Source organism: Anomaloglossus baeobatrachus, chromosome 2, assembly GCF_048569485.1.
Source record: "Anomaloglossus baeobatrachus isolate aAnoBae1 chromosome 2, aAnoBae1.hap1, whole genome shotgun sequence".
In the NCBI taxonomy this organism is placed as follows: Eukaryota; Metazoa; Chordata; class Amphibia; order Anura; family Aromobatidae; genus Anomaloglossus; species Anomaloglossus baeobatrachus.
Genome location: NC_134354.1, coordinates 62,227,417 through 62,251,984, shown reverse-complemented (window position 1 = coordinate 62,251,984; position 24,568 = coordinate 62,227,417). Strand labels below are relative to the sequence as shown.

Below are 24,568 nucleotides of genomic sequence, written 5' to 3'. Positions count from 1 at the left end.
AGGAGAGCGGGGGAAGGGAGGGTAGCGGCGGCTGTCATTGGAGATGAATACAATATTTATGAAACATTTGAGGGAGAGCATATTGTAACGTATTATAAATAGCCAGTGCTCATATACTCCCCCCATAATAAAGGATTAAGAATAATGGGATTAACTCCTGCAAGGATACCAACTATGTGAAAACACACAATGGAGTATGGTAAATCCAATATAAATTTATTATGGTATAAATGACATACACATAACAGAGTAAAGACTACTCTATAGTAAAGTATGAATATTGTGCACAGTAATGAGACAATTAACATGGAGCAAGTACATCTCATCAAGGTGGGGACCAGGGGACTAAATTAGTATCAGAATATCAAAAATGGTTTAGGGGAGGGAGAAAAACTTGAAAGAGGTTGGATAAAAACCGCATATCCTGCTCCCCTCAGACCTAATATTCTAACAGAATCCTGCTTATATCCAAAGGGTTACACTCATAGCAAACCACCTCATCCCGTGGTGCATGCAATATGATGCCAGTGTACAAAAAATGATCAGGGATGTTGTATCAAAATATCAATATGAATCATATTACATACCCTCTGGATAACTAAGCAGTCCTCTGTCCAGGCCCGACGCGCGTTTCGTGATCCTTTCTTAAGGGCCACCACACATTGTCATTGGAGATGGTGGTAGCGGCGGGGGGAGGGGCGCCAGTACTCACACAGGCCGAACGAGTGATGGGGAAAGTGTAGCATACAGCATATGATGTGGGCTGCACAGAGATGGCACCGATCTACTCCCTCTGCTGTGATCTGGAAAGCCCAGGGGCGCGTCCGGGTCACAGCAGGGAGCTGTCCTGTATTAAGTATAGGGTCGCAGCGCGACTATCAGTCTATGCCCAGGGGACTGCCATAGAGGAGGCAACTGTTGTTACTCGCAACAAATCCAAGATGGCAGCCCCCAGTGCTTCAGTAACACTAGAATTAAATAAAAACTAAATAAACAGTGAATTTATTTTTGTATTAAAAATACTAGATTTCATAATCACTATTATTAATACAAAAATATAAAACCCAACACCTTATCTTGAAAGAAAAGTGACAAATTTCTTCAATTTCACAGAAAAGCACAATTAAAGCTTGGCCGTATATGCACATTTATGAGGGGGCCTGATAACGTCTAATCATTTGACTTCTGCTTTTTATCCATTTTTTTTTTCTTTTACCGATAAGCTCGTGGTGGTCTACAACTGAAAAAAAAATATACAAAACTAAAAACATCAGTCTACTAGACCAATGCTTCTCTTATTCCAGGCAGCACCTTATGACCGCTGCAGTTAATCAGCAACCCCTGATTGGTGGCAGCAGCGTCCTTCCATCTGAGCCAGAAGAGACGGTCCACCATGTCTGCTTGGATGGAAAGTCACCACTGCAGCCAATTTGTGTAGAGGACTGGGTGCGGAATCTGGCGGGGGAGTATCATGGGCAGCTGTGAAAAATAAGATAATATAGGTGGACAACCTCTTTAAGGCCCTGTGCGCACTGGAAAATGGAATTTTCTCAAGAAAATTCCGCAGGTATTCAAAGATTACCGCACCCGTGGTAAAAAACCGCGGCAAACCGCACCCGAAAACTGCATGCGGTTTGCTGCGGTTTTACCACGGCATTGTTCGCGGTATTGCCGCGGTTTTGCCACGTGCGGGTTGGTATGTGCTTTATTGCATTCAATGCAATAAAGCACATTGAAAAAAAAAAAAAGTAATTTCATTCTGAGATAGAGAAATAGATAGAGGGACAAGAGGGATAGATAGAAGGATGATAGGATGACAGAGGGATAGATAGAGTCCCTGTGAGCACACGCTGCATTTCTCACGGTCGGCAGTGAGTTCACATTACCGGCCGTGGGAAATGCCCTGTGGTTACCTCTGCTGTCTCGCTGCGAGGCTGCATTCAGCAGTGTCTGTGTCAGTCGCGGCTGGATGCAAGCATCGCAGGACGCCGGAGCTGTGGATTATGTCGGAGCTGTGGATTACGTCGGAGCTTTGTTTCGGGAGGGGTTAATAAAAGGGTGAACGAGGCTTATTTGTGTTTTATTTAAAATAAAGGATTTTTCGGTGTGTGTGTTTTTTCACTTTACTTACGAGTTGATCATGTCAGCTGTCTCATAGACGCTGCCATGATCAAGCCTGGAGTTAATGGCGGTGATCCGCCACCATTAACCCCTTGTATTACCTTAACTGCCACTGCTACACGGCAGCAAGAAGAGCCGGGGACACTCCGGTACTGCCGCATAATGCATGCGACAGTCCCGGGACAGCTGCGGCTGATGTTCTCAGCTGCGGGAGGGGGAGTGAGGTGGGGGGACATTAACCCTGCCCCTCTTCCTCCCCAGCCTGAGAATACCGGGCCACCACTGTGTGCTTACCTCGGCTGGACGGTAAATATACAGCGGAGCCCACGTGTTTTGTTTTCTATATTTTTGTTTGATTTCTGTGTGTGTTCTATGTGTCTGTGTTCTATGTCTGTGATGTCTGTCTGTGATGTCTGTCTGTGTCTGTGATATGTGTGTGTTTACTCTCTGCTCGCTTCCTCTTCCTGTCATAATGACATCCCTTCCCTGCAAACCGCAGACAGCGATGCACATTACCGGAGGTAAACTGCGAAATACCGCAGGGAATAACGCAGGAAAACGCAATGAACCGCACAGAATTTGCTTCCTGCGTTATTCTGTGGGATTTCACGATTACATTGGAGTCAATGGAGTGAAATCCCGCAGCGACGTGCGGAAAAGAATTGACATGCAATTGTTTTTGCTGCGGGAATCCCGCAGCAAAACATGCAGCTGTCAAAATCCGCCCAGTGCGCACAGGATTTTTTTTCCCATAGGTTTTGCTGGTGAATCACTGCAGAGATGTTATGAACATTTTCTGCAGCGAAACATGCAGCAAATCTGCAGAAAATCCGCTGCAAAATCCGGTAAGTGCGCACAGGGCCTTAAAGCCACGGACCTTCTGGTCCTCATTGATTGGGAGCAAACAGGTCATCTGTCATGGTCTTCTAGGCACCGTGCCTCCTCTCGTACATGTGACGGCTGTGCTTGATACATTCTTTCACATTCAATGGGTGTTTTTGAGCCTCGGAAAAATGCTGGTCACATTCTGGAGTTTTTTTGTTTTTTTTGTGCGTGTAGACTAAAACTAAAATTTTTGTATTTTGGGTTTCATTAAAAATGCTGTTCAGATGGCCGCCTAGTGTAGCTTTTACCTATCTTCTCCTGAGCTCCCCTCAGAAAGCACATCACAGTTCAATGTGCAGCAGAACAAGACTTTAAAAAGACAAATGGTGCAACAGTTTCAATGAAACAGAATCTAAGTGATGGTTATCCCCATGTGCATGCATTTAAATAAAAAAAATCCCCCTTTTAATATATTTAAAGGGAACCTGTCACCAGTTTTTTGGCGTATAAGCTGCGGCCACCACCACCGGGCTCTTGTATACAGCATTCTAACATACTGTATATAAGAGCCCAGGACGGGGGTATAACATAAACACTTTATAATACTCACCTAACGGTCGCTCAGTTGGCCAGATGGGCGTCTCCGGTGTCGGCGCCGCCTCTTTCGGCCATCTTCGTCTTCCTTCTGAGTCCTGTGTGCATGACGCATCTATGTAATTCACACTTGCTGGTCCTGCGCAGGCGCACTATAATGCTTTGATGTGCCCTGCTCAGGACCTGAATGCCGGCGAGTGTGGATGACGTCGGCGCGTCATCCACCGTAGCTAGAGGAGGAGGACAAAGATGACCGAAGGGTGGCACCGGAGAATGGAGACGCCCATCTGGCCAACCGAGCGACCGTTAGGTAAGTATTATAAAGTATTTTTTATGTTCTCACAGTGGCCTGGGCTCTTATATACAGCAATCTAACATGCTGTATATAAGAGCCCGGAGGTGATGGCCGCAGCTTATAAGCCAAAAACGTGGTGACAGGTTCCCTTTAATGTTGTGTGATCACTCGTGGCCAATCGGTGTCTCTTCTCTGGACACTTAACGTCTCCCTGTTCACTGTCACCTAATTTTCCAGCGTGTGCAGACAGCCCCAGAATCTGCAGCGTCTGTAGCCGTTCACACAGCGATGTTTCCAGCACGGGCTGCTATTCCAGGTGGCGTTGTGTTGTGGCACAGTGCCCAGGTGTGGCGCTGCAGGGGTATGCTCAGTGTGTGGTGTTCTCGGTGTCGGAGCCTCTTGTGCTGGGCGAGTTGTTGCTGTAATCCTGGAGGAGTGCGGTCGCTCATCCCTATACTTGTTGCTTAGAAACCTGGAGAGCGGCTAAACAGCGGGCGCTGTGTACACGGATCCGGCTGAGGTTACATCACTCTCACAGATACAAGGAGGATCATGGGTCATTATTTTATTTTTTGGCACTGTTCTTCCCTTGTTTTTTTTTTTTTTTTTTTGTAAACTCTAAGGACACGTTAACACTGCAAAAAGCGCACTCTGGGGCGTTATATTAGAAGAGGCTGCAGTGCACACCTATGGGGGGAATCATGATATCACCTCCTAGTAATGATGCATCAGACCGGACTGTGCTTGTAAAGTGTGATATCATCAAAGCTGCATTAAACGCTGCCATTACTTGCACCATGAAGGCCTGTTCACATGTTACTCCATCTCTGTATGGACAAACAAGGCAGAGGATTACAATAACGGCAGCATGAAGATCTCAAGATTGAAACTGACCTGTTGTCAGGGGCGGACGTATCATTGGTGCAACCTGTGCAACCGTACAGTGGTCCAAGAGGTGAGTGGGCCATATATACCTCCAAAGCAGGTGCAATTTTTGCATTTTGATGAGTTTTTTGGCTGCAAAGAACCCATATACTGATGTTACACAGGGGCCCATTCTCTCTGTCTCCCAGTGTATATATCTGTTGCAAATCTGCAACACTGTGACCATATTTGCACAATTTATTTTTTTTTTTTCCCGTGCAACCATATCCCAAAGAGTAATGGTAGGAAAGGAGAAGGTAGGACTCAGCACCAATACCATATAGTAAAACCTGGAAACTTTATTTCATCCTTTTAAAATAATCAAGGGTTTCCCAGAAAGAACACCATGCGGCTTGACGATTAAGGCTTATGATTAAGGACTGTTTTTTTTTAATTCCCCTTTCTTGTCCGAAACGCGGCAAGCCGCATGGCGTTCTTTCTGGGAAACCCTTGATTATTTTAAAAGGATGAAATAAAGTTTCCAGGTTTTACTATATGGTATTGGTGCGGAGTCCTACCTTCTCCTTTCCTACCACTACTCTGGATCACGGACCTGCCTGTCTGTTGGACTACGGGCATCCATCTATACCTGGAGGACAATACATGGGTGAGCTGAAATATATATTTTTTTTCTTCAAATCCCAAAGAGTGCCTGTTTAGGACTTGTTCATACAGTTCAGTTATGCTCTGAAATTTCCAAACAAAATTCACTGGAGGGGGCCGGCCCTTTATGGGGGCCGGCCCTTTGTGATGAGTTTCATGAAATCTCATTTGGCCACTACATGTAGAATATAGAGACAGCACCAAAGGGGATCCGACATTCCTGCAGCACTAAAATCTGGTAGTTTCCGATGTTGAAATGCTGCTAGTCTACCAGTGATCTTGCCCTTTGTATTGCAAGGGTTAATATCCGTGCAGCATAAGAGGACAAGCACATCCACCATGCCGGTCGGCTTCCTTTGTAGACTTTCTCCATGGCACGTATTGGAAATCTGGAAATCTGTATATATTTTTGGGGATTCCTGTGATTTAGGTCTGTCCTTTCCATCTGAACAGATCGTGTTTGCAGCAGGTTTTGTCTGGAGGAGAAGGAGTTAAGATTCACTGCACTTGTAAAATTTAGAGGCTCTGCTCTAATACGGGATTATTGTGATTCATTGCGAAAACTATTCCTGCCCCGTTCCCTTATGTTGTACTCACTGCTCTGCGGCTGGAGATCGGTGGACGAGCCACACAAATGTCTTTACCACGCGCTTCAATAATCACCATGTGCTTCCTGCGTTCTTCAGTGAGCGGCGGATGCTCTGGGGCCCCATCTAAAGAGGACATTTTAATAACTATTTTATGGATTTAATATGGATGTGAATCATTATATGAAGCAGTTCCACATGGATCTGACTGATCCCAAACTGACTCCTGACTTCTGCATTGCATTACAAGTCCTGGGCTACCACAGTAATGGCGTTTGCATTTGTTGTGTCCCAGGATTAAACCGTTCAGGACTTCTGATGACCACTGACACGGTCTACTTTGAAGGGAAGGTGCCAACAAACATTAGATAAAAATTATCTAAATCTACCGGTGCTGACGAATCAGTGTGGGTCGTATGAGTCTCCTGCCTCCAATGCCAAATCCCAAGGAAGAAAAAAGGTTTGTGGCTGTATAATTTCCCCCTAAGTGAATAGGTGCTTGGCCCACTGGATTGTAAAAGCGGTCAGCTGAGCTATTGAAGGTGTATAAGCAGCCTAAAGTAGACCCATCCGTGAAATAATAAAATACGACACAGACAGCAAAGATTTTTTTTTTTTTTGCAAGTGACGTGTTTCTGCACAGATATCTAAACCTTTGGACTCTGTCCTGTTCCATAAATCGTGAATACAATGTAGATCGTGGAGCTCTTGAAGGGACTGCATGAATGTTCAAGCAAAGTACAGGCACTCAGTGCATCATGGTGGCACCAGTCATTTAAGTGCACCTTCCCTCCTTGTATTCCTTCTCACTCCACCCTCCACTCTTCCTTGATTGACAGCTCTGGCTTCATAGAGCCAGAGAAGTCTGGGGAAAGTTGGAAAACAAGCAGGTGGGAAGGTGTACTTAAAAGTTGTCCACTATTTTAACATTGATGGCTTCTCTTTAGGATAGGTCATCAATGTCTGATTGGCCAGAGTCTGATACCCCTCACCCCCGCCGATCAGCTGTTTTCGGTGCTTTCGGGTGCAGCAGGTGCCTGGAAACGCTTGGTCCCAGAGCTGCCCCGTCTCCTTATAGCGGCTGGGTAGTGCACCTCCGCCCCCTATTGATTTGAATGGGAGGCGTAGCACGTGGCAGCTATCAGAAGGCAGGGAATCCAGATATGAGTATTTCTCGCTGGCACCGAAGACAGCTGATTGGCAGGTTGTCGCACCCCGGCCGATCAGACATTGCTGACCTATCCTAAGTACAGACCATCAATATAAAGTAGTGGTCAACCTCTTTGAATGTTGAAAGGAGACACTTGTGTGGCTATGCTTGGTTTCAACAATCATTCTGTGCCTACAGTAACTTCAAAGACCCCTTACATGTTAGTTTGCAGTCACCTGAACCTATGGAATTGGCAGAATAGACCAATCTATTGGAGGGGTTTGTGATTGTTCCTGATGGACCTCATGAGACTGACTTTTGTGAAGGGGCGAACCAGAAGGCTGAAATTAATTCTGGTTAGCATTAATATTAACCTATTCTAATTATTTTATAGTATTTGTATCACCCAATATTGAGTGAATTAAGTATGATGGCATCTCTGAAGATAGTGTGGACTCACACACAGTCCCCATGAACAGTGGTACCTCGCTTAACGAGTAACCCACTTAACGAGAATTTCTCTTTAACAAGCAAAGCTTTCTGTAAATTTGTAACCCGCTTTACGAGAAAGCTTTGCTGTACGAGCGAAATCCTCACCGCACACACTTCCGGTTCCGTCCATCCACCGCGCTCTGACCCGCACTTGCAGTCCGCACAAACACACTTGTACGCACTAACACGCACGCACGCACATACAGTATTATGCTCACCTTACCTTCCGTTCTACCGCCGGCCTCATGGTTCTTGTAGTTCCTGGGTACATCGCGACGTCTTCGCGGTGAACTACAAGACCCAGGAGGCCTGCGATGGAACGGAAAGGTAAGGTGAGCATATAATAAAACATGTGTATCTTTCGTTTCATCGCCGGCCTCCTGGATCCTGTAGTTCGCCGCTCCACTACAGGCGGTGTATCGGCATCCATAGAAACGAGGCAGGAACTTCCTGTCACCGCTACTGAAAGGCAGCGTGCTGGCCAATCAGAGGCAAGCGGCTCTGCCTTTGACGTCAGCGCTCTGGCTGGGAAGTTCCTCCCTCGTCGTTATGGTAACGCGATACACAGCCCAGCCCCGTACCAGAGAACAGCAAGTCCCAGGAGACCAGCGATGGAATGGAAGGTTAAGGTGAGCATATAATGTGTTTGTGTGTTTGTGTGTTTGTGTGTTTGTGTGTTTGTGTGTTTGTGTGTTTGTGTGTTTGTGTGTTTGTGTGTTTGTGTGTTTGTGTGTTTGTGTGTTTGTGTGTTGTGGAATGAATCGTCTACATTGCAATGATTTCCTATGAAAAATCTTGCTTTGCCTAACGAGTACCTTGATTAACAAGCACACTCCCAGAACGGTTTGTTCTCGTTAAGCAAGGTTCCACTGTATGTGTAAATATATTATCTCAAACAAAACTCACTCTCTCCTTTTCCCCGGCGCTCTACTCATGTGGTTGCGATGTAGTGAAGTCATCGCGTCTGCTGTCTGTCACACACGCTGATAGGTGGAAGGAGAAGCGTCGGAGGGCACGGTGTGGCGCGCGGTCCAATGTTTTCAGCCGTTCTGCTGTCTCGGTTTGCAGGCCGGACGTAGTCCACGGGCTACACTTTGCCCAGGTCTTATCTGAGTCCTGGCAGTGCTACTCTTTTCTGTCCCATGAAAGTGGATCAGACCACTTTTCTGTTTTTAGGGTCTATTAATCTATTCTCCTTCATGTACTCTCATTAATATACTCAGCTTCTGATGCTTTCGTTGGTATCCAGCACTGTTGTTTTTTTTTTTTTTTTGTTTTTTTTTCCCCATTTCCATGTTACATCACCCCTCTTCAGAATTAAAGGTCTCCTCTTTGCGTGACCCGGAAGTCTCATCTATAACGAGCTCTAATCGCCGTACACTAAAAACACACACGTTTATTAAAATAAATCTTCATGGGAGCGCTTCTATAACTGTATATCGGTGTGCACACGAGCGATTAATCTGTTCATTGCATAAAGCCCTTGATTATCTGACTTTTTTACATCGTTTTCTAGATGTAGCTTGTTGAAAATAATCTTTCGAATCATGAAAAAAACAAAAACGATCCAAATAAAATAGGATTACTCACAAGAATCCTTAACTTTAATCTTAGGTGAAAAGTCAGTGTTGTAGAGAATGCTATAACCCACCTGTCTTCAGTATCTCGATTTATCTTGTAACGAACACAATAAAACAAATATCTTTGGTGTTTTCTTGTTGTTCAGATCCAGGTTTTTCTCTGCTGCCGCCGCTCCTGGAATCTCTTGTACTTTGCCTTGGGTGTATTGTGTGTTCTGCAGGTTATCTCTCCTCATTCACTTCCTCGGTGTACATAACCTGCAACGCTGTCATTTCTCCTTTCAAGTTGTTCTCATTTTGCAATATTGTTGCCTGTTATTTTGTGTCTGTAAATGTTAGGTGACAACCAATATGGCCGCTGCTACAGACTCCACTGGGCTTGTCAGACAGAATGGCATGCTTTTTTTTCGTTTGCATGTTTTTTTTTTTGGTTTTTTTTTCCTAGCTTAGTTGTCCCATCCAATGTCCTAGGTTGAAGATATGACCAATATATGAGAATAAACTTTAGCCATTTGGTTGTTAAACATTATAGCAATACCTAAGAAAAGAGCCGGACTATAAGCTGGTACAGTGAAACCTTGGTTCCCGGGAACAATCTGTTCTGGGACTGTGCTTGTAAACCAAGTTACTCGTCTAGCAAAGCAAAATTTCCCATAGGAAATAATTCAAGCTCAGACAATTCGTCCACAACTTGTTCGATTTCCCATCCTGGTCCCCTATTGTGCCATTCCACACATGCACAAACACACACACATTATGCTCACCTTACCTTCCGTTCCATCGCCGGCCTCCTGGTTTTTGCAGTTCGCCGGTACAGGATGTGAATCGGGTAACCATCGCGACCGATGCCGGAGCTTCCGCTGCCAGAGCGCTGACGCCAAAGGCAGGAGCCGCTTTCCTCTGATTAGTCAGCGCGCTGCCATTGAGTAGCGTCTGACATAGGAAGTTCCTCCATCGTCGCGATGGTTACCAATACACATCCTGTACCGGCTACCCACAAGAGCCATGAGGCCAGCGATGGAAGGTAAGGTGAGCATAATGTGTGTTTGTGCGGACTGCAAAAGCGGGTCAGAGCCTGGTTAAAGTATGGAACTGGAAGTGTGTGCGGTATTTGCTCGTACAGCAAAGCATGCTCGTAAACTGAGTTACAAATTTACAGCAAGCTTTGCTCGTATAGCGAAATACTCGCAAACCGGGGTTCCACTGTATATGTGCAAAGTGTAAGCACACGTTCAAACTGTCCATTTCACAGATAAAACCCAAGAAAAGCTAAAACTAACAAACATCACCTAGTCAAGAATCTTTTTCATCTTATTGCTTACTAGGTGTTCTAAAATTTTATGGTTTTATATCCATTAAAAGCTAGATAAAAAGCTTTACCAAAATCAGAAATTCTTTTAAAATTTTAGTTTAGTTTTGCTCAATTGACAAAATGCAAAGGGAATGAACAAAAGGGGAGTCTAAATCCCATCAATATTCGGCGTGACCGCACTTTTTCTTAAACTCTTCAATTCTTCTAGCTACACTCGGACAAAGTCAGGTATTTTGTAGGATTATAATCAGGTATATGAATAACTAGTTATATCAAACAGGTGATAATGATCATTATTTTTATATGTCGGACAAGGCTACTTTCACACATCCGTGTTTTTTGCTAAGCGGCACAATTTTTTTGCCGCCGGTTGCGTTTTTTTTGGCATAGACTTACATTAGTGCCGTATTGTGCCGCATGGGCTTGCGTTCGGTCCGGTTTTTGCTGCATGCGGCAGATTTAGCCGATGCCGCGGCCGGATGGAATATTCCCTGGCACGTTTTTTGCTCCGGCAAAAAAACAGAATCCGGCCACTGCGTCGCATTTTTCAATGCATGCCTATGGACGCCGGATGCGGCGCGATGCGGAAAAAAACGCATCCGGCCGCCGCATGCAGTTTCTTCCACTGCGCATGCTCAGTAGCATGCCGCAACCGGAAAAAAACGGATGGGCCGCATGTAAAAACTTATGCAAAGCATGCGGTGTTTTCGCCGCATCCGTTGCATAGGTTTCACAGCCGGATTGAGCCGCACTGCTCAAACCGGATGTGTGAAAGTAGCCTAAGTCATCAATTGAAAAAAAAATCAGCTATGTTCATGACTAAAACCGGGTGAGGAACCGCCAAGCTCTTATACAAAGTTGAGGTTCTGGAAAACCATTTAATTTCACAATTCATACTCCATGGTAAGGTAGTTATACTGCATCAGCAAGGTCACTCCCAAGGAAATATTCCAAAGCAGAGCGGGGATTCAAGATGTGCTGCTTTGAAGCATCAAGAAATGGGCAACGTTGAGGACTCTTTCAGTGGTCGGCTAAGGAAACCTTTTAAATATACAGAAACTAAACAAGCAGTCAGCTCACCACTTGGTCTCTGTGGAGTACAGACATCCAAGTCTAAAGGACCAAATTTGCATGTAAAATAATGAAGTTCCAACAGAAAGCACACATTACTTATGAAACATCCAGTTAGTTTTATCCATATTGAAATTCCAGAGGCCAGATCCACCAACCTACGCATCTCCGACAGATATGTCTTCCATTTTGTCTAAAAGTCCATACTTTATACATAAACGAGGCCAAGTGACCTAACAATGCACAAAAACATAGGAAGTGGGTGAAGAAAATGGCACCAGGTGCTCACGACTTATGAGTGAAATATTTGGCTATAACAAAAAGTAGATTGTTTACAGAAGGCCTAGAGAGTGGTACAATGAATGTATGTAGCAACAGTGAAGCATAGTGGAGGGTTCTTGCAAGTCTGGGGCAATAATTCAGCAAAACATTGATTTGGTCAGAATTTAATGTTGAGCCCCATGCTGAGAAATACAGGCAATTACTTATACATCATGCAATACCATCAGGGAGGCACCTGGCTCCAAATTTATTAAGCACCATGACCCCAAACATAGTCAATGCTATTAAGATCTATCGTGAGTGTAAAGAACAAGAGTCCTGGAAGCGATGATCTGGCCCATAGAGCCCTGATCTCATCATTCAGGCTCCGTGGGATCACCTGCAGATACAGAAGGATTTGGGCAAGCCTTGTACACAGTTGTGCGCTTGTTTATCAGAGATGTTTGGAACAACCTCCCTGCTGAGTTCCTTCAAAAATTGTCCACGTATATCTAGAAGAATTAAGGCTTTGATGTGGTTTTGATCGCTAGTGATGAGTGAGCACTACCATGCTTGAGTGCTCTGTATTCCTAATGACCATTTTGACGCTCGGACGAACTCAACTTGTTTACCAAGTAGAAGGAAAGTCAATAAGGAATTCCAGCATTTTTCTGGAAGATCTTCCGGAACAATGCTCGCGTTCTCCGTAGACTTCAATATACTCCGTAAACGAGTGGAGCCCATCTGAGTGCTCATTAAGAGACCAAAGCATAAATCACATAAAATATTGATTTGAATTTAGGTTTCTCTTATTTTGCTCAATCACGTTTGCAGTTTATTAATGAACATAAATTGACACTTGTATTTTTACTTAACATCACTTTTTTTCTCCCACAGTACTGACTGTGGCTACCCAATATCTGTCCATTACCATGGAGGCTCTGTCACAATCTGTATTTGCAAATCAAAAACATCCGTGGAGCCTCTGTTAGGAGTCTCGACACGGAAAATAGCCAGATATCCCTCCTGGAAGGACCCAGCCAAGGAGTGGCTCTTTTTAGGAGACCAGCATAACCACCATATTAAGTGGCCTTTTTAGTCGATATCCAACTCTTGACGAGTTTAAAGATATGACAAGGGAAATACCAAGGCCAGGTATCCATCCACAGACAGCTGTTTCGGTGACTTCGCGGAAAGAATCCTGTACATATCTGTGGAGTGTGATAGCGCAAACTCCTGCTGGGTTATATTTATCTGCCGTATGGTTGAGGCCTAATGGATGTCTGGAAAATGTAGCTGTGATATGCTCATGTAGTGAAGTTTTAACGTCAGCGCCTGTGTTCAATATAGTTCCCTAATGTTTGATGCGTGGAGGCCTAGTGTCCAGGGCAGAGACAGATTGGCATCGGCACAGTGCCGTACATACGAGTGCCACTCCAACCTCAATGGAGAAAAGCACAATTAAAGGACCAGGCTATCCTTACTTTTGTACAGTCCTGACTCTCTCTCCTGACCTGAGGGTTGGGCACCCACTAATCCTATCTTAGTGATCCATCTTAATAGGAAACTAGCTGTGAGTTCAAGTCAACTTCTTCTGGTATTTACACTGTAGCAGGTGCCACCATGCTGGTGCATGATACTGTTTTATGTTGGGGTAGCAGCTTTATCTTTTTTGTTTTTCTGATTATACGGATCCCAAGAATGTGGTGACTACATTGACTTTTAGGAATAGCGCATCAATGTACAGTCTATAGAATTTAGAAATATATGGAGGCGGCCCTAGAACTTCTTGTGAATTCTAAACTCCCCGTATAAAGGAAGACTCTACTTTCTTTACCAGGTGTAATTCTTCTCTGGATAACTTAGAGTTGTCCGACATACACTCTAAAAAAAATGTTTTAAGCTAAACTCTGCAGTATTGTCATATAAATCATCCCTATATTTTTTTTTTTCCTTTTTGTTCCTCTTGAATTATCCCTTTATCTTTGCAGCTTTGTTTACATGTAGCTCAAGCAAACGTGACTTGTTGCTATCCTTGGTTGCCAAACCTCAGTCAGAGCTGGCACCGCCCGGCCTCAGTGTCCAGCCCCGCCCCCTGCCCAGCCATTGGCTGTCAGTATTTTGCTCAGCATAGACCTCTAGGACAGCACAATATGGGCACATATAATGTAGTAATGTGCCCATCCTTGTGCTCATCGTATAGTAATGCCCCCAACCTGTAATGTGCCCCATCCTTGTGCCCATGCTATAGTACTGTGCCCCATCCTTGTGCCCATGCTATAGTACTGTGCCCCATCCTTGTGCCCATCATGTTCATCCTATAGTAATGGCCCCTTTCCTGCTCCTGCGTCATGTAGTAGTGTCCCCTATTCTGCCATACTTCACACACAAAATCAGACAAATTCTTCTCACCTGTCCTGGTTCCTTCGGTGTCCTGCTTCTCACAGCGCTTTATATTAGAGGACAGATTCCCAGGCGCTGTGCAGAACGAGTTCTCTATGCAGCTTCTCCAGTGATCAGCTGCTGCCTCTGGTTGGTGGCTGATCACCTGCAACCCCCTTGATGAACGCTGCCGGTGCAGGGGCCGCAGCTGACAGATTCTCGGGCGCTGCTCAGACGCGAGCTCTGTATGCAGCTCTCCAGCTTCCTCAGATGCATCAGCTGCTGCCTCTGATATGTGGGAGGGTCGGGGAAGAGGGGACAGGGACTCCACGCAACGCACGGTACCCGCCCAGCAGGACGGCAACATGGTCCTGCCCCTGTTGACATGAAATCACAGGAAGCTGCTAAATCACGGCAGGATTGGCACATGACCACTCTGAGCTGGGGGAGAGGGGCTGACAGCAGGGCAGGTAAGGGTATAATTATATTTATTGCTATCCTTATTCTAAAAAATTAAGACAATAACATGAACAAATTTCACAAATAACTTGTAAGTATATATACACAGGTGTAATTTGCTATTATAACTGACAAGTGAACAAAGTCTAAAAAAAACGTGGCGCCCCGGCCGGCGGCAACCACAGTCAATTGCTTAAAATGTGAAATTACAATAAGTTCTTAATACGATCATGCAATCCCCCCTCTGGGTGATTGCTTCAAAGGTCTATTCAAGGCATGTACTAACAGTACCAGTCCGTGATATCTCATCAGTAGTGTAAGTATAATTTTACAGAGGCTGTAACTCCTCCACGTATTGCAGTCTTTATTGCAAGCCACGCGCTCCCCACAAATCAGGAGCCCTTGGTAATTTTAAACTTTTCGCACTCCTGGCAGGGAGTATAGCAGGAATGTAACAGTACACCGGGAACCCGTGACAGATCCCCAGTGCAGGTTACCTGAAGAAATACCGGACAGAGGAGCTCCGTATAGTATGGTCCCAGCGCGATTTAGCTTTTCTTCTGCCTGGATGGAATTAGCTTAGTGCAGATCTGCCCTGTACGAAATCTTCAAGCCCGGAGGTACCAGGGCTGACAGGGCACTATTACGTGCCGAGGGTCAAAGAAACCAAGTCTTTGCTGGAGCAGGATTCCTCCGTTTAACTGCTTGGGTGTCCACCCGTTAAACAAAATGCAGGTTACAAGGTCCAAGGTAGACCAGACAATTAGGTCTTCACCGAAAAAAGTGAACTGAGCAATATCCGACGTGCGTTTAGGGGGCGTTACCGGTCCCCTTCCTCAAGAATCAGATACCCTTGACTAGTGGCCTGGTGCGTATTGTTGGGAATAAACATGTGACTCTACATGTGTGGCTCCCTCTATATCTGTAATTTCAAAATCTGGGTGAGTATAAAAATGGGAGGGTATTGTTTATCCTTGGTGTTCTCTATAGAATATAATCGGCCCAGTAGTGCTGCCTGGTAATGCAATTGTTTCCAATGAACTCTCCTCTGTCTAGTGACACCAATTAGTAGTAGCTGCTTTAAGTGTTATTGGGGTCTCCTCCAGCAGAGACTGGCTGGGGAGCTCCCCACCATTAAGTGTCTTTTGTAATGGCAAAGCAATGCACTCTGCTTCCTCCGGCAGTCCCATAGACAAAGGAGTGGAGGTAGAGATGATAGACATCTGCTCCATTCAGTCAGGGCTCTGCAGAGCCTCATTATTGTGTATGCTGGGGTTAGACCCCCAGAAGTTGGTTAGTTATTCCCTATTCTGTCAACTTTTATTTATGGGAAAACTGAAACTCTTAACGTAAGCAGTGTGGATAAAGGCCACCTTGTTCTCCTCGCCCTGTCCTTGTCTGACCTACAATCCCTGAGGTAGAACCCCTAACAATGTGAGGATTTGACATATTCTGCGGATATGGTATTGTCAGTGGGACTTTTAGGGGTTGTTTTGCAAAAACCAATTTTTTTTTACTTTACCCTGATAAGGAATTATTACTTCATAGAAGACATTGCATGTCACAAGGTGCTGCGACAAAATTTGATGCTTCCAGGTTGCTTACAGATTGTAGTTGATGAGTTTCTCTTCAGGGATCAGCTTATTGACAAAGGTCCATTTTATAAGGTAACGATTGTCCAACCTGGTTAACTTCTTAAATCCCTTCCTTACATGTGATGTAAATGTATATTACACGTGGAGTCTCTGTGTATGGCCTAAGCCACACGGCATGAAAATCGGACCGAGTGGAGTGCGATAAAACATTGCATTCCACTCGGACCAATATTGGCCTCTGTCAGCTCCCATGAGCAATTATTTTGTTGGCCCAATCGAACCGAGAAAACAATTGTAATGCGATCCTTGTTTCTCTCGCACCCATTCAAGTGTATGGGGCAAGAGAAAAATCGCACTACACTCGCGGTACACCGGTGTTCCGCGAGTGCAGGGCGAGAATGGCAATAGCTGGCAACGGAGGAGAGAGGGAGATAAATCCCTCCCCTCTGCTTTGCCATCCCTCCCCTCTGCTGCGCCGGCCCTCCCCCGCTGAGGTCCGATCGCATGATCAGACCTCAGTCGCAGTGACACTCGCACGACACTCTGCTCCTGCTGTGCTTCCAGCATGAGCCGAGTCATGCGAGGATCGCATTAGTCCCTGAGTGGCCCCGACCTATGGAGCAGGCTCAGGAGCTGAGCCAGCAAATGTCAGCTTTGTGTAACATCTGCCTGAACAGCAGCGACTTGAGCTTTCTCCAGTCACTGCTTTTTTAAATGACCGTAACAGTTAAAAAGCTCATAAGACTAACAATATACCGGTAAGCATTCATAATACTCCTTTTCCCTTGTTTAAAAATAAAGCATGACACAAGAATATTTTTTCATGTGAAAGTCATATATATCAAAATGAAATTAACCCGTAAAGAGCACACTAAAAAAAAAATTAAAATAAACTCCAGGATTACATTTTTAGTTTTTGTTTTTGTGTTTTTTTGTTTTTTTTTCTTTTACATTCCTTAAAAATGTTTGTACTAAAAAGTGATCAAAACATGATACATAATACACAAAAGGCAAAGCCTTCAAGGAGATCCATTGACAGAAAAATGTAAGTGTTAAGGTGCTTGGGAAATTATGACAAAAAACAAATTTCTTCTTTTTTTTTTTTTTTTTTTTTCTTGCACGCTTCAATTTTATTTTTTTTACTCTAAAAATTAAAAGAAAAATAGTTAAGGCTCCTGGAGGAAAGTGAGGAATAAATGAGCACGAAGAAATGGTAACAAAAATTAACTTCAGTGGGAAAGTGATTAAAGTTTTGTTGATTTAACAGAAGTCCATCCTTTTGTGTGCTTTTTTTTTTGTTTTTTTTTTTTATTACCTCTAAGGTCTTTTGTTTGTCTTTTCAGCCTTTTTGAACGCTCTGGAGCTCCTACCATCAGACAAGAAGTATGAAGGGATCCAAGGAGAGAAAATGGTTTTGGATTGCAAGTTCACGTTAGCAATTGAAGATACAGGAACATTGGACATTGAGTGGTTCCTGGTGGCTCCTGATGCCCAACAAGCCGATCAAATGGTACGTATGTGAAGAGTGGTTGTCTCCTGCACACTGTGGTCACCCCAAAATAATCACAAGAATGATGCCCCATATGTTGTAAAGAAGCTTTCCACATTGGTTGTTTTACCCAGAGGTTTCCTGGTGTCTCTTATCCTCAAACTGGTAAATGAGCAAGCTTGGGCAGTCTAACCATGCGATTCTTTAGGGGATGGATCTTCTCGTATGGGTTGGAACTATCTTGGATGTATGTGGCATCCTTACTAATTGCTTCACATATGCTCTTTACAGTATAATGTAGTTTATAATATCCTGGGGTGAGGACACACTATTCCATCCCGTGGAGGTTAATTTTATGATTCAGTCTGATGAAAGCTTCAAGAGGAACCTCAAGACCCACCTCTTCCAACAAGCCTACAACCTACAATAGCCCTCAGTCCAGTAGACAACTGCGCAACCAGCTCAGTCCTCACCTATTGTACCATCACCCATTCCCTGTAGACTGTGAGCCCTCGTGGGCAGGGTCCTCTCTCCTCCTATACCAGTCTGTTTTGTACTGTTAATAATTGTTGTACGTATACCCTCTTTCACATGTAAAGCGCCATGGAATAAATGGCGCTATAATAATAAAAAATAATATAATAAGGAAAGGAGGGCTCCTCCAAACCACAGAAAAATGTACAAGCCTTAAGATTGTAGTCTCCGCATAGACAACCGTTTTAATCCGAGATCCTTTGAGACACCAAGCAAATAGATGGTTTTGCTGGGGAATATTGGCCTCGCTGCTGATCTCAATTCAGTGGTGTCTGGAAATGCAGTCGTACATGTTCATTGAATAGATGAAGGGCAGAGGGTGTTGTGGGCGATGTGAGGATATTTTTAAACTGAATTCTTAAAAGTAAAGTGATTTTCAACTACTTCAATATTGATGAATTATCTTTGGGATAAGTAATCAGTAGAACAGCAGTGTTCCCAGCACCCATCCCTCCCAATCAGCTGGCAGCCGAATGTATAATCCCGCATTTGTGTTTTTTTTTGTAATATGTGATCACTAGTGATGAGCATGTACTACCACGCTCGGGAACTTGAGTCGAGCATGTCAGATGCTCTGAAAGTTCTCCACTCGAGAGAGGAGTATAATGGAAGTCCACGATTGGGCAGTCCGGTTGTCCGCACACACAGAGCCAGCCATAAACAGAGCATTTTCAGGGGGTAGGGAGAGCAGTTTTTTTTTTTTTTTTGATACAGTAATTCCGAAAATGTTTCAGCCCCAGTGAGAGGCATTCAGAGACTGCAAGTGAATCTCACATCAAGCAGCGAAGCGATCCTGTGTGTTGTAGTCGTTCACGGATGGACACAGCCAAACACATACTCAGCAGAACTCTGAGTAAGGCCGAGGCTACACTGGGACTAATGCGATCCTCGAATGACACTCGGCTCACGCTGGAAGCACAGCAGGAGCCGAGTGTCACTGCAACTGAGGTCCGATCATGCGATCGGACCTCAGCTGTGGGGGCCGACCAGTGCTGAGGTGGGGGGGGGCGGCGCTGAGGAGGAGAGGGAGGGATTTATCTCCCTCTCTCCTCCGTAGCCGGCTATTACCCTTCTCTCACTGCACTCGCGTTACACCGGTGTACCGCAAGTGCAGTGCGATCTTTCTCGTACCCATTCAAGTATATGGGGTGAGAAAGTCTTGCATTACATACTGCGATTGTTTTCTTGGGCCGATTGGGGCCGTGAAAATAATCGCTTGTGTGTACTGGCACATAGGCTAATATTGGTCTGAGTGGAATGCGATGTTTTATCGCATTCCACTCGGACCAATTTTCATGACGTGTGTCTTAGGCCTAACAAACAGTGGTGAGCATGCTCGCTCATCAAGAGATGAGCTAGTTATAACGTGGGGGAGGGGGGGGTTGGGATTGGTGGTCTTTTAAATAACTTTTTAAATTTGTGTTTTTAAAGATTGTTGAAAAAAAGTCTGTAATTTCCTCCCTCAATATGTTCTTCATTCTCCACTAGTGTATACAGGAGAGCAGACAGCTGCAGACCTACAAGGCTCAGCATGCTCCATCCACTAGTGTATACAGGAGAGCAGACAGCAGCTGCAGAACTACAAAACTACAAGGCTCAGCATACTCCATCCAGGACTTTATGCAGGAGTTTTTTTGCCCCCCCCCACCCCCCCTCCCCTCCCAAAAAAAATTGTGTGGGCTTCGCCATATTTTTGTATGCTAGCCAGGTACAGCAGGCAGCTACGGCATGCCCCTAGCAGCCTATTTGTACTCGGCTGGGAACCAAAAATGTAGGGATGCCTTTTTTTTTTTATTTTATGAATTTCATGAAATAATTATAACAAAAAAAAAAAAAAAAAGACGTGGGCTTCGCCCAATTTGTGTGTCCAGCCAGGTACAACTAGGCAGCTGGGGATTGGAATCCGCAGCGCAGGGTGCCCAAGCTTTCTGGGCACCCCCGCAGCGAATTGCAGTCCACAGCCTCCCCAGAAAATGGCGCTTTCATCCAACTCTTCCAGCTGCCCTGGTGACGGGTGGCTCACTGGGTAATAATGGGGTTAGGGCTAGCTGTATATTATCAACTGGCCCTAAGCCCGAAATTCATGGTGTCACGCCAATATTAGACATGGCCACCATGAATTTCTAGTACAGATAAATTAAAAAAACACAACACACAGAAAAATATTTTTATTAGAAATAAAACACAACACAATTAGTGACTCCATCTTTATTGAAATAAAGAACCCCCCTCCACAGTAATCCTGGGTCAAGGGTCCCACGTCGTCTAATCCGGATCCAATATCATCTGATCGGTTTGCTGGAAGGCAAAGCGATCAGATGATGTGTCAGTTGAGAGAAAGGAGAGAGATCACACGCAGGCACTACCTTAGTGAAGTCTCCGGTGACAGCGCAGCTCACTTCAGTTGCTGCGTGGAGCTGACAGCGGTAGTGTTCTACGGTGCTCCCTGTCAGCTTCATGTAGCAGAGCTGAAAGCGTCGTGTGGATTACTTCTGACCTGGATGGGTGTTTGAGGATTAATAAAGAGGTAAATTAGGGGGGTTTTTTTTTGTCTTTTATTCCAAATAAAGGATTTTTCATTGTGTATGTTTATTTACTTTCACATACAGGTTAATCATGGATGGTAACTCGGGGAGACGCCTGCCATGATTAACCTTAGGACTTAACTCCTTTATTACCCTGATTGCCACCGCACCAGGGCAATTCGGTATGAGCCGGGTAGAGTCCCGGGACTGTTGCATCTAATGGATGCAGCAATTCCGGGCAGTTGCTGGCTGATATTGTTAAGGTGGCACTCCCCATCCTGACAATACCAGCCTTCAGCCGTGTGGCTTTATCTTGGCTGGTATCAAAATTTTTTTTTTAAATTTTTTATTTTACTGCACGATATAGACCCGCCCGCCGGCGGCTGTGATTTGGTTGCAGTTAGACAGCTGTCACTCAGTGTGGGGGTGTGCTTGGCTGCAACCAATCATGGGCGCTGGTGGGTGGGGGAAGCAGGGAATACCAGATTGAATGAGTGGCAGCCATTTTCAAAAGAGGAAAAGCCGCTGGAGCTCTGTGACAGCTGTGCAGCTGATCGGTGAGTAGGAAAGAGAAGATTGTGCTGGGGACGCAGGACGCATGCAAAACACAAGCGAGAGACTGCATCGCCCCAAACCCTGATTGTGGGTGCAAGTAGCTGTGGTCTCCTGCGGAGGAGTCTCGCAGCCCCACAGGTCAGGACCCGTTGAGTCCAGGACGCCGCGAGTCCTGATTGTGGGCACGTACCCTTATTTTTGGCATAAATTATAATCTAAACTTCACAAGCTGATGTCTAGTTCTCAATCGGAGGTGAGAAAAGCTACATTGTTCTCTGCTCAGAACTGTATTATTCCATGATGTGGCCTCTGCTATTGCAGTCACCAACCTGCCTGTCTGCCCTCCTCCTTTCCGGTCCACACTTGAATTTGTTGAAAATGAGTGAAGAGACGAGAATTACATTGTTGGGGCCAGACAGACTAATTAACTAACGGTTGAGGGTCACTTATCTAGGTGAATCCATGCAATTGTCTGTCTGTTCAGAGCACAGTATCTAGTATGCCGTGCGAACACGGGATGGCACAGGCCTTATGGTTGGTTTTATGGAGATGGTTATTTATTATTGAATAAAGGTTGTGAAGGGTTAATAAAGATTTGGTGTATGAAGGGTTTAATATTTGATAACGGAGTCTGGTCAAAACTGTTATATTCCAGTTTTGCACGCACATTTTTTTTCTATCAGCTGATTGGTCAGCTGTTAGAAAGTGTGGGAAATTTGTGTTTAAATTGAAGCAACTTTCCATCAGCTGGCTGTCAATTTTGAAGATCAATAACAGCTGATGGAGAGCCTGCTGCGGGAGCTGATGAAGAGGGCGAGTGAAGACTGCAGCGAAGCCTGGCTAAGACAATGCCTGGAGGAGTGTAGTCAGCCAGCAAAAGTGCAAGAATCCATAGAAAGCAACGCCGCGGTTACCCAGCTTACCGCTCCAGAAGAGATGGCAGCGCTGACAGCTGAGATCCCGGAAAGAAGATGGTCCTAGCGTCAGTGTACCTCCGACTGCATCGCGAGAGGACAGAGCCAGTGCTGACGCTGAAGGGTCCCCGCCTATCTTGATTGCCGAGGCGCGTCATCATCCTGCGCCGAGTAATGTAGCCAGGAAGAGCATGTCATCTAGTTGGCGCCGCTGTAAAAGCTCAGCGTGACATAGGTATTTGAAAACCCTGGCAGGACCAGGGCCTTGCCGGTGAGGATCTTTCCGCAGGCCAGAAGAGTGACTGGATCCCCCTGGTCCAAATTCCTGTGCCAGCTGAAGCCAGTTACAAGAACCGGAGGCACAGCTCTGCTGAGGAGGCTAGACATCCAGAATAGGGCCGAGGATCGCAGAGGAAAGGGGGGAGATGCTCAATGTCCCCTTTTCGGTCTCGTTTGCAGGCCCTCTCTTGTAGCTTAGAACCATTAGTAATGAAGGTAATAGGTGAAATGTTAGCAGGAGGGCAGTGGCTAGGGAGAGTGGTACAGGCATTATTGGTAGTAAGGAGTCAGTCACTGCCTGGCTATTTAAAGAGGCTTTGACATGTGACTTGTCCCCCCGTAGGGTTTCATTTGCCGCAGCTAGTTAAAGAAAAGATTTATAAATGGGATTTTATTTTTTTGTTTACACTGCTTCCGTCTAATAGAGATATTATTAAGAAGGACGAGAAGACAGGCTTGGATGATAAAATGAAGGGTGCCCCTAAATCTTTTCATAACTGCCTGTAAGCATTCTGTATTTTTTCTTCAGTGTTTGGTGACAAGAATCCAGTGGTCTGTTCGGGTCTTTTTCAACACCTGGATAGCATTTTGGAAGCTCTTTGCAGTTTTGGTGGAATTGTATGGCTGAATTATGACAAGAGTTTTCGGAAAATGTTAGCCATCCACCGGAATACACAATGGGGCCAAAAAAACGTCGGTCTTTGGCTGAATCTTATGCTTCCTCAAAGGAGTGATCGTAATAGATTGACTCCAAATAATTCTAATGTAAAAAGAGGTTTGGGTTTCGCATTCAACGAGTCGACATGTAAATTTTCATCTAAGGCTAGTTTCACACTTGCGTTGTGCGGCATCCATCGCATTGCGTTGTGTGACGGATGTAACGGATGCGTTGCATATAGTGGCACAACTGATGCCACGAATACTGCAAAACTGAATTCGTTGTAGCTTTTTTTCCCCCAACAATTACTCAACTGAGCATGCGCAGTTTGTGTTAAAAGGATCAGTCACAGGAATCCGTCAAATGACTGATTCCGCCACCATAGGCTTCCATTATAAAAATGACGGACGCCGACGGAATCCAGCTCATTGCGTTTTTTGACGTTCAGGGAAGCGCAGAAAAACGCTACATGCTGCGTTCTTTCCGCCCGGTGGATGCAACGCAGGACCATCAGTCGCAATGTGTCGTCCATACAAGTCTATGGGAAGCAGCGGAATCCATTAACTGATTTCGCTGTCTTCCAAAACGGCGGCTTGCGACTGAAGGAAAAAACCGCAAGTGTGAAACTAGCCTAACTGCGGATTTAGGCACGAGTGCTCCTTCGGCGGGGGCAATCATGCCGTCTTCAAATGTTTCAAAAAACAGAACCAAGGTGCACAACAGCAACACAACACTAAGGAATCCAATTTTAAAAGAGGTGACGCCAGTGATATTACAAAACCTGCTGGGATGGTTAGGACGCTACTCAGACAGACAGAAGGCTAATTTAATTTTTGATGGTTTTGAGAACTGCTTTTTTGTTCCTGAATTTAAAGGGCCAGGGTGTGTTTGGGTGGAGAATCTACCTTCAGTGAGGGAGTTTGAATCCGTGGTAGCTTCTAAAGTGTTAAAGGAGATTCAGGTAGGAAGTGTAGCTGGCCCTTATATTAATCCCCCGTTCATGAATTTGAGGCTTTCTCCTCTTGGGTTAGTTCCTAAGAAGGGTAGTTTTCATTTAATTCACCATTTATCTTTCCCAAGATGTGGTTCTTTGACTGATGAGATCAACCCTAATGTAGTTTTTTAAGTACTCCTCATTTGATGAAGGTGTAGATTTATTAAGGGAAGCAGGTATAGGGGCTTTAATGGCGAAATCTGAATACAATCAGTGTTCAGATTGTTACCAGTAAATCCATTGGGTTTCAATTCCCTGGGTTTTCAGTTTAGAGAGCATTATTTTTTTGATCAATGCCTCCCGATGGGTTTTCTTTCCTGGTTTTACTTTGAACCTTTTTCATCAGCTTTGCATTGGGTAGTTGAGGTT

General features: G+C 44.9%; 1 protein-coding gene across 3 annotated transcripts in view; it reads left to right on the top strand.

Annotated features, from left to right (window-relative positions):
• CXADR (CXADR cell adhesion molecule) overlaps positions 1-24,568 on the top strand; it is a 74,685-nt gene that overhangs the window by 19,109 nt on the left and 31,008 nt on the right. For all 3 annotated transcript variants that reach the window (XM_075335068.1, XM_075335067.1, XM_075335066.1), the window contains exon 2: positions 17,595-17,761. In XM_075335068.1, the coding sequence (XP_075191183.1) occupies positions 17,595-17,761 (167 nt within the window). The remainder of the gene's footprint in view (positions 1-17,594; positions 17,762-24,568) is intronic.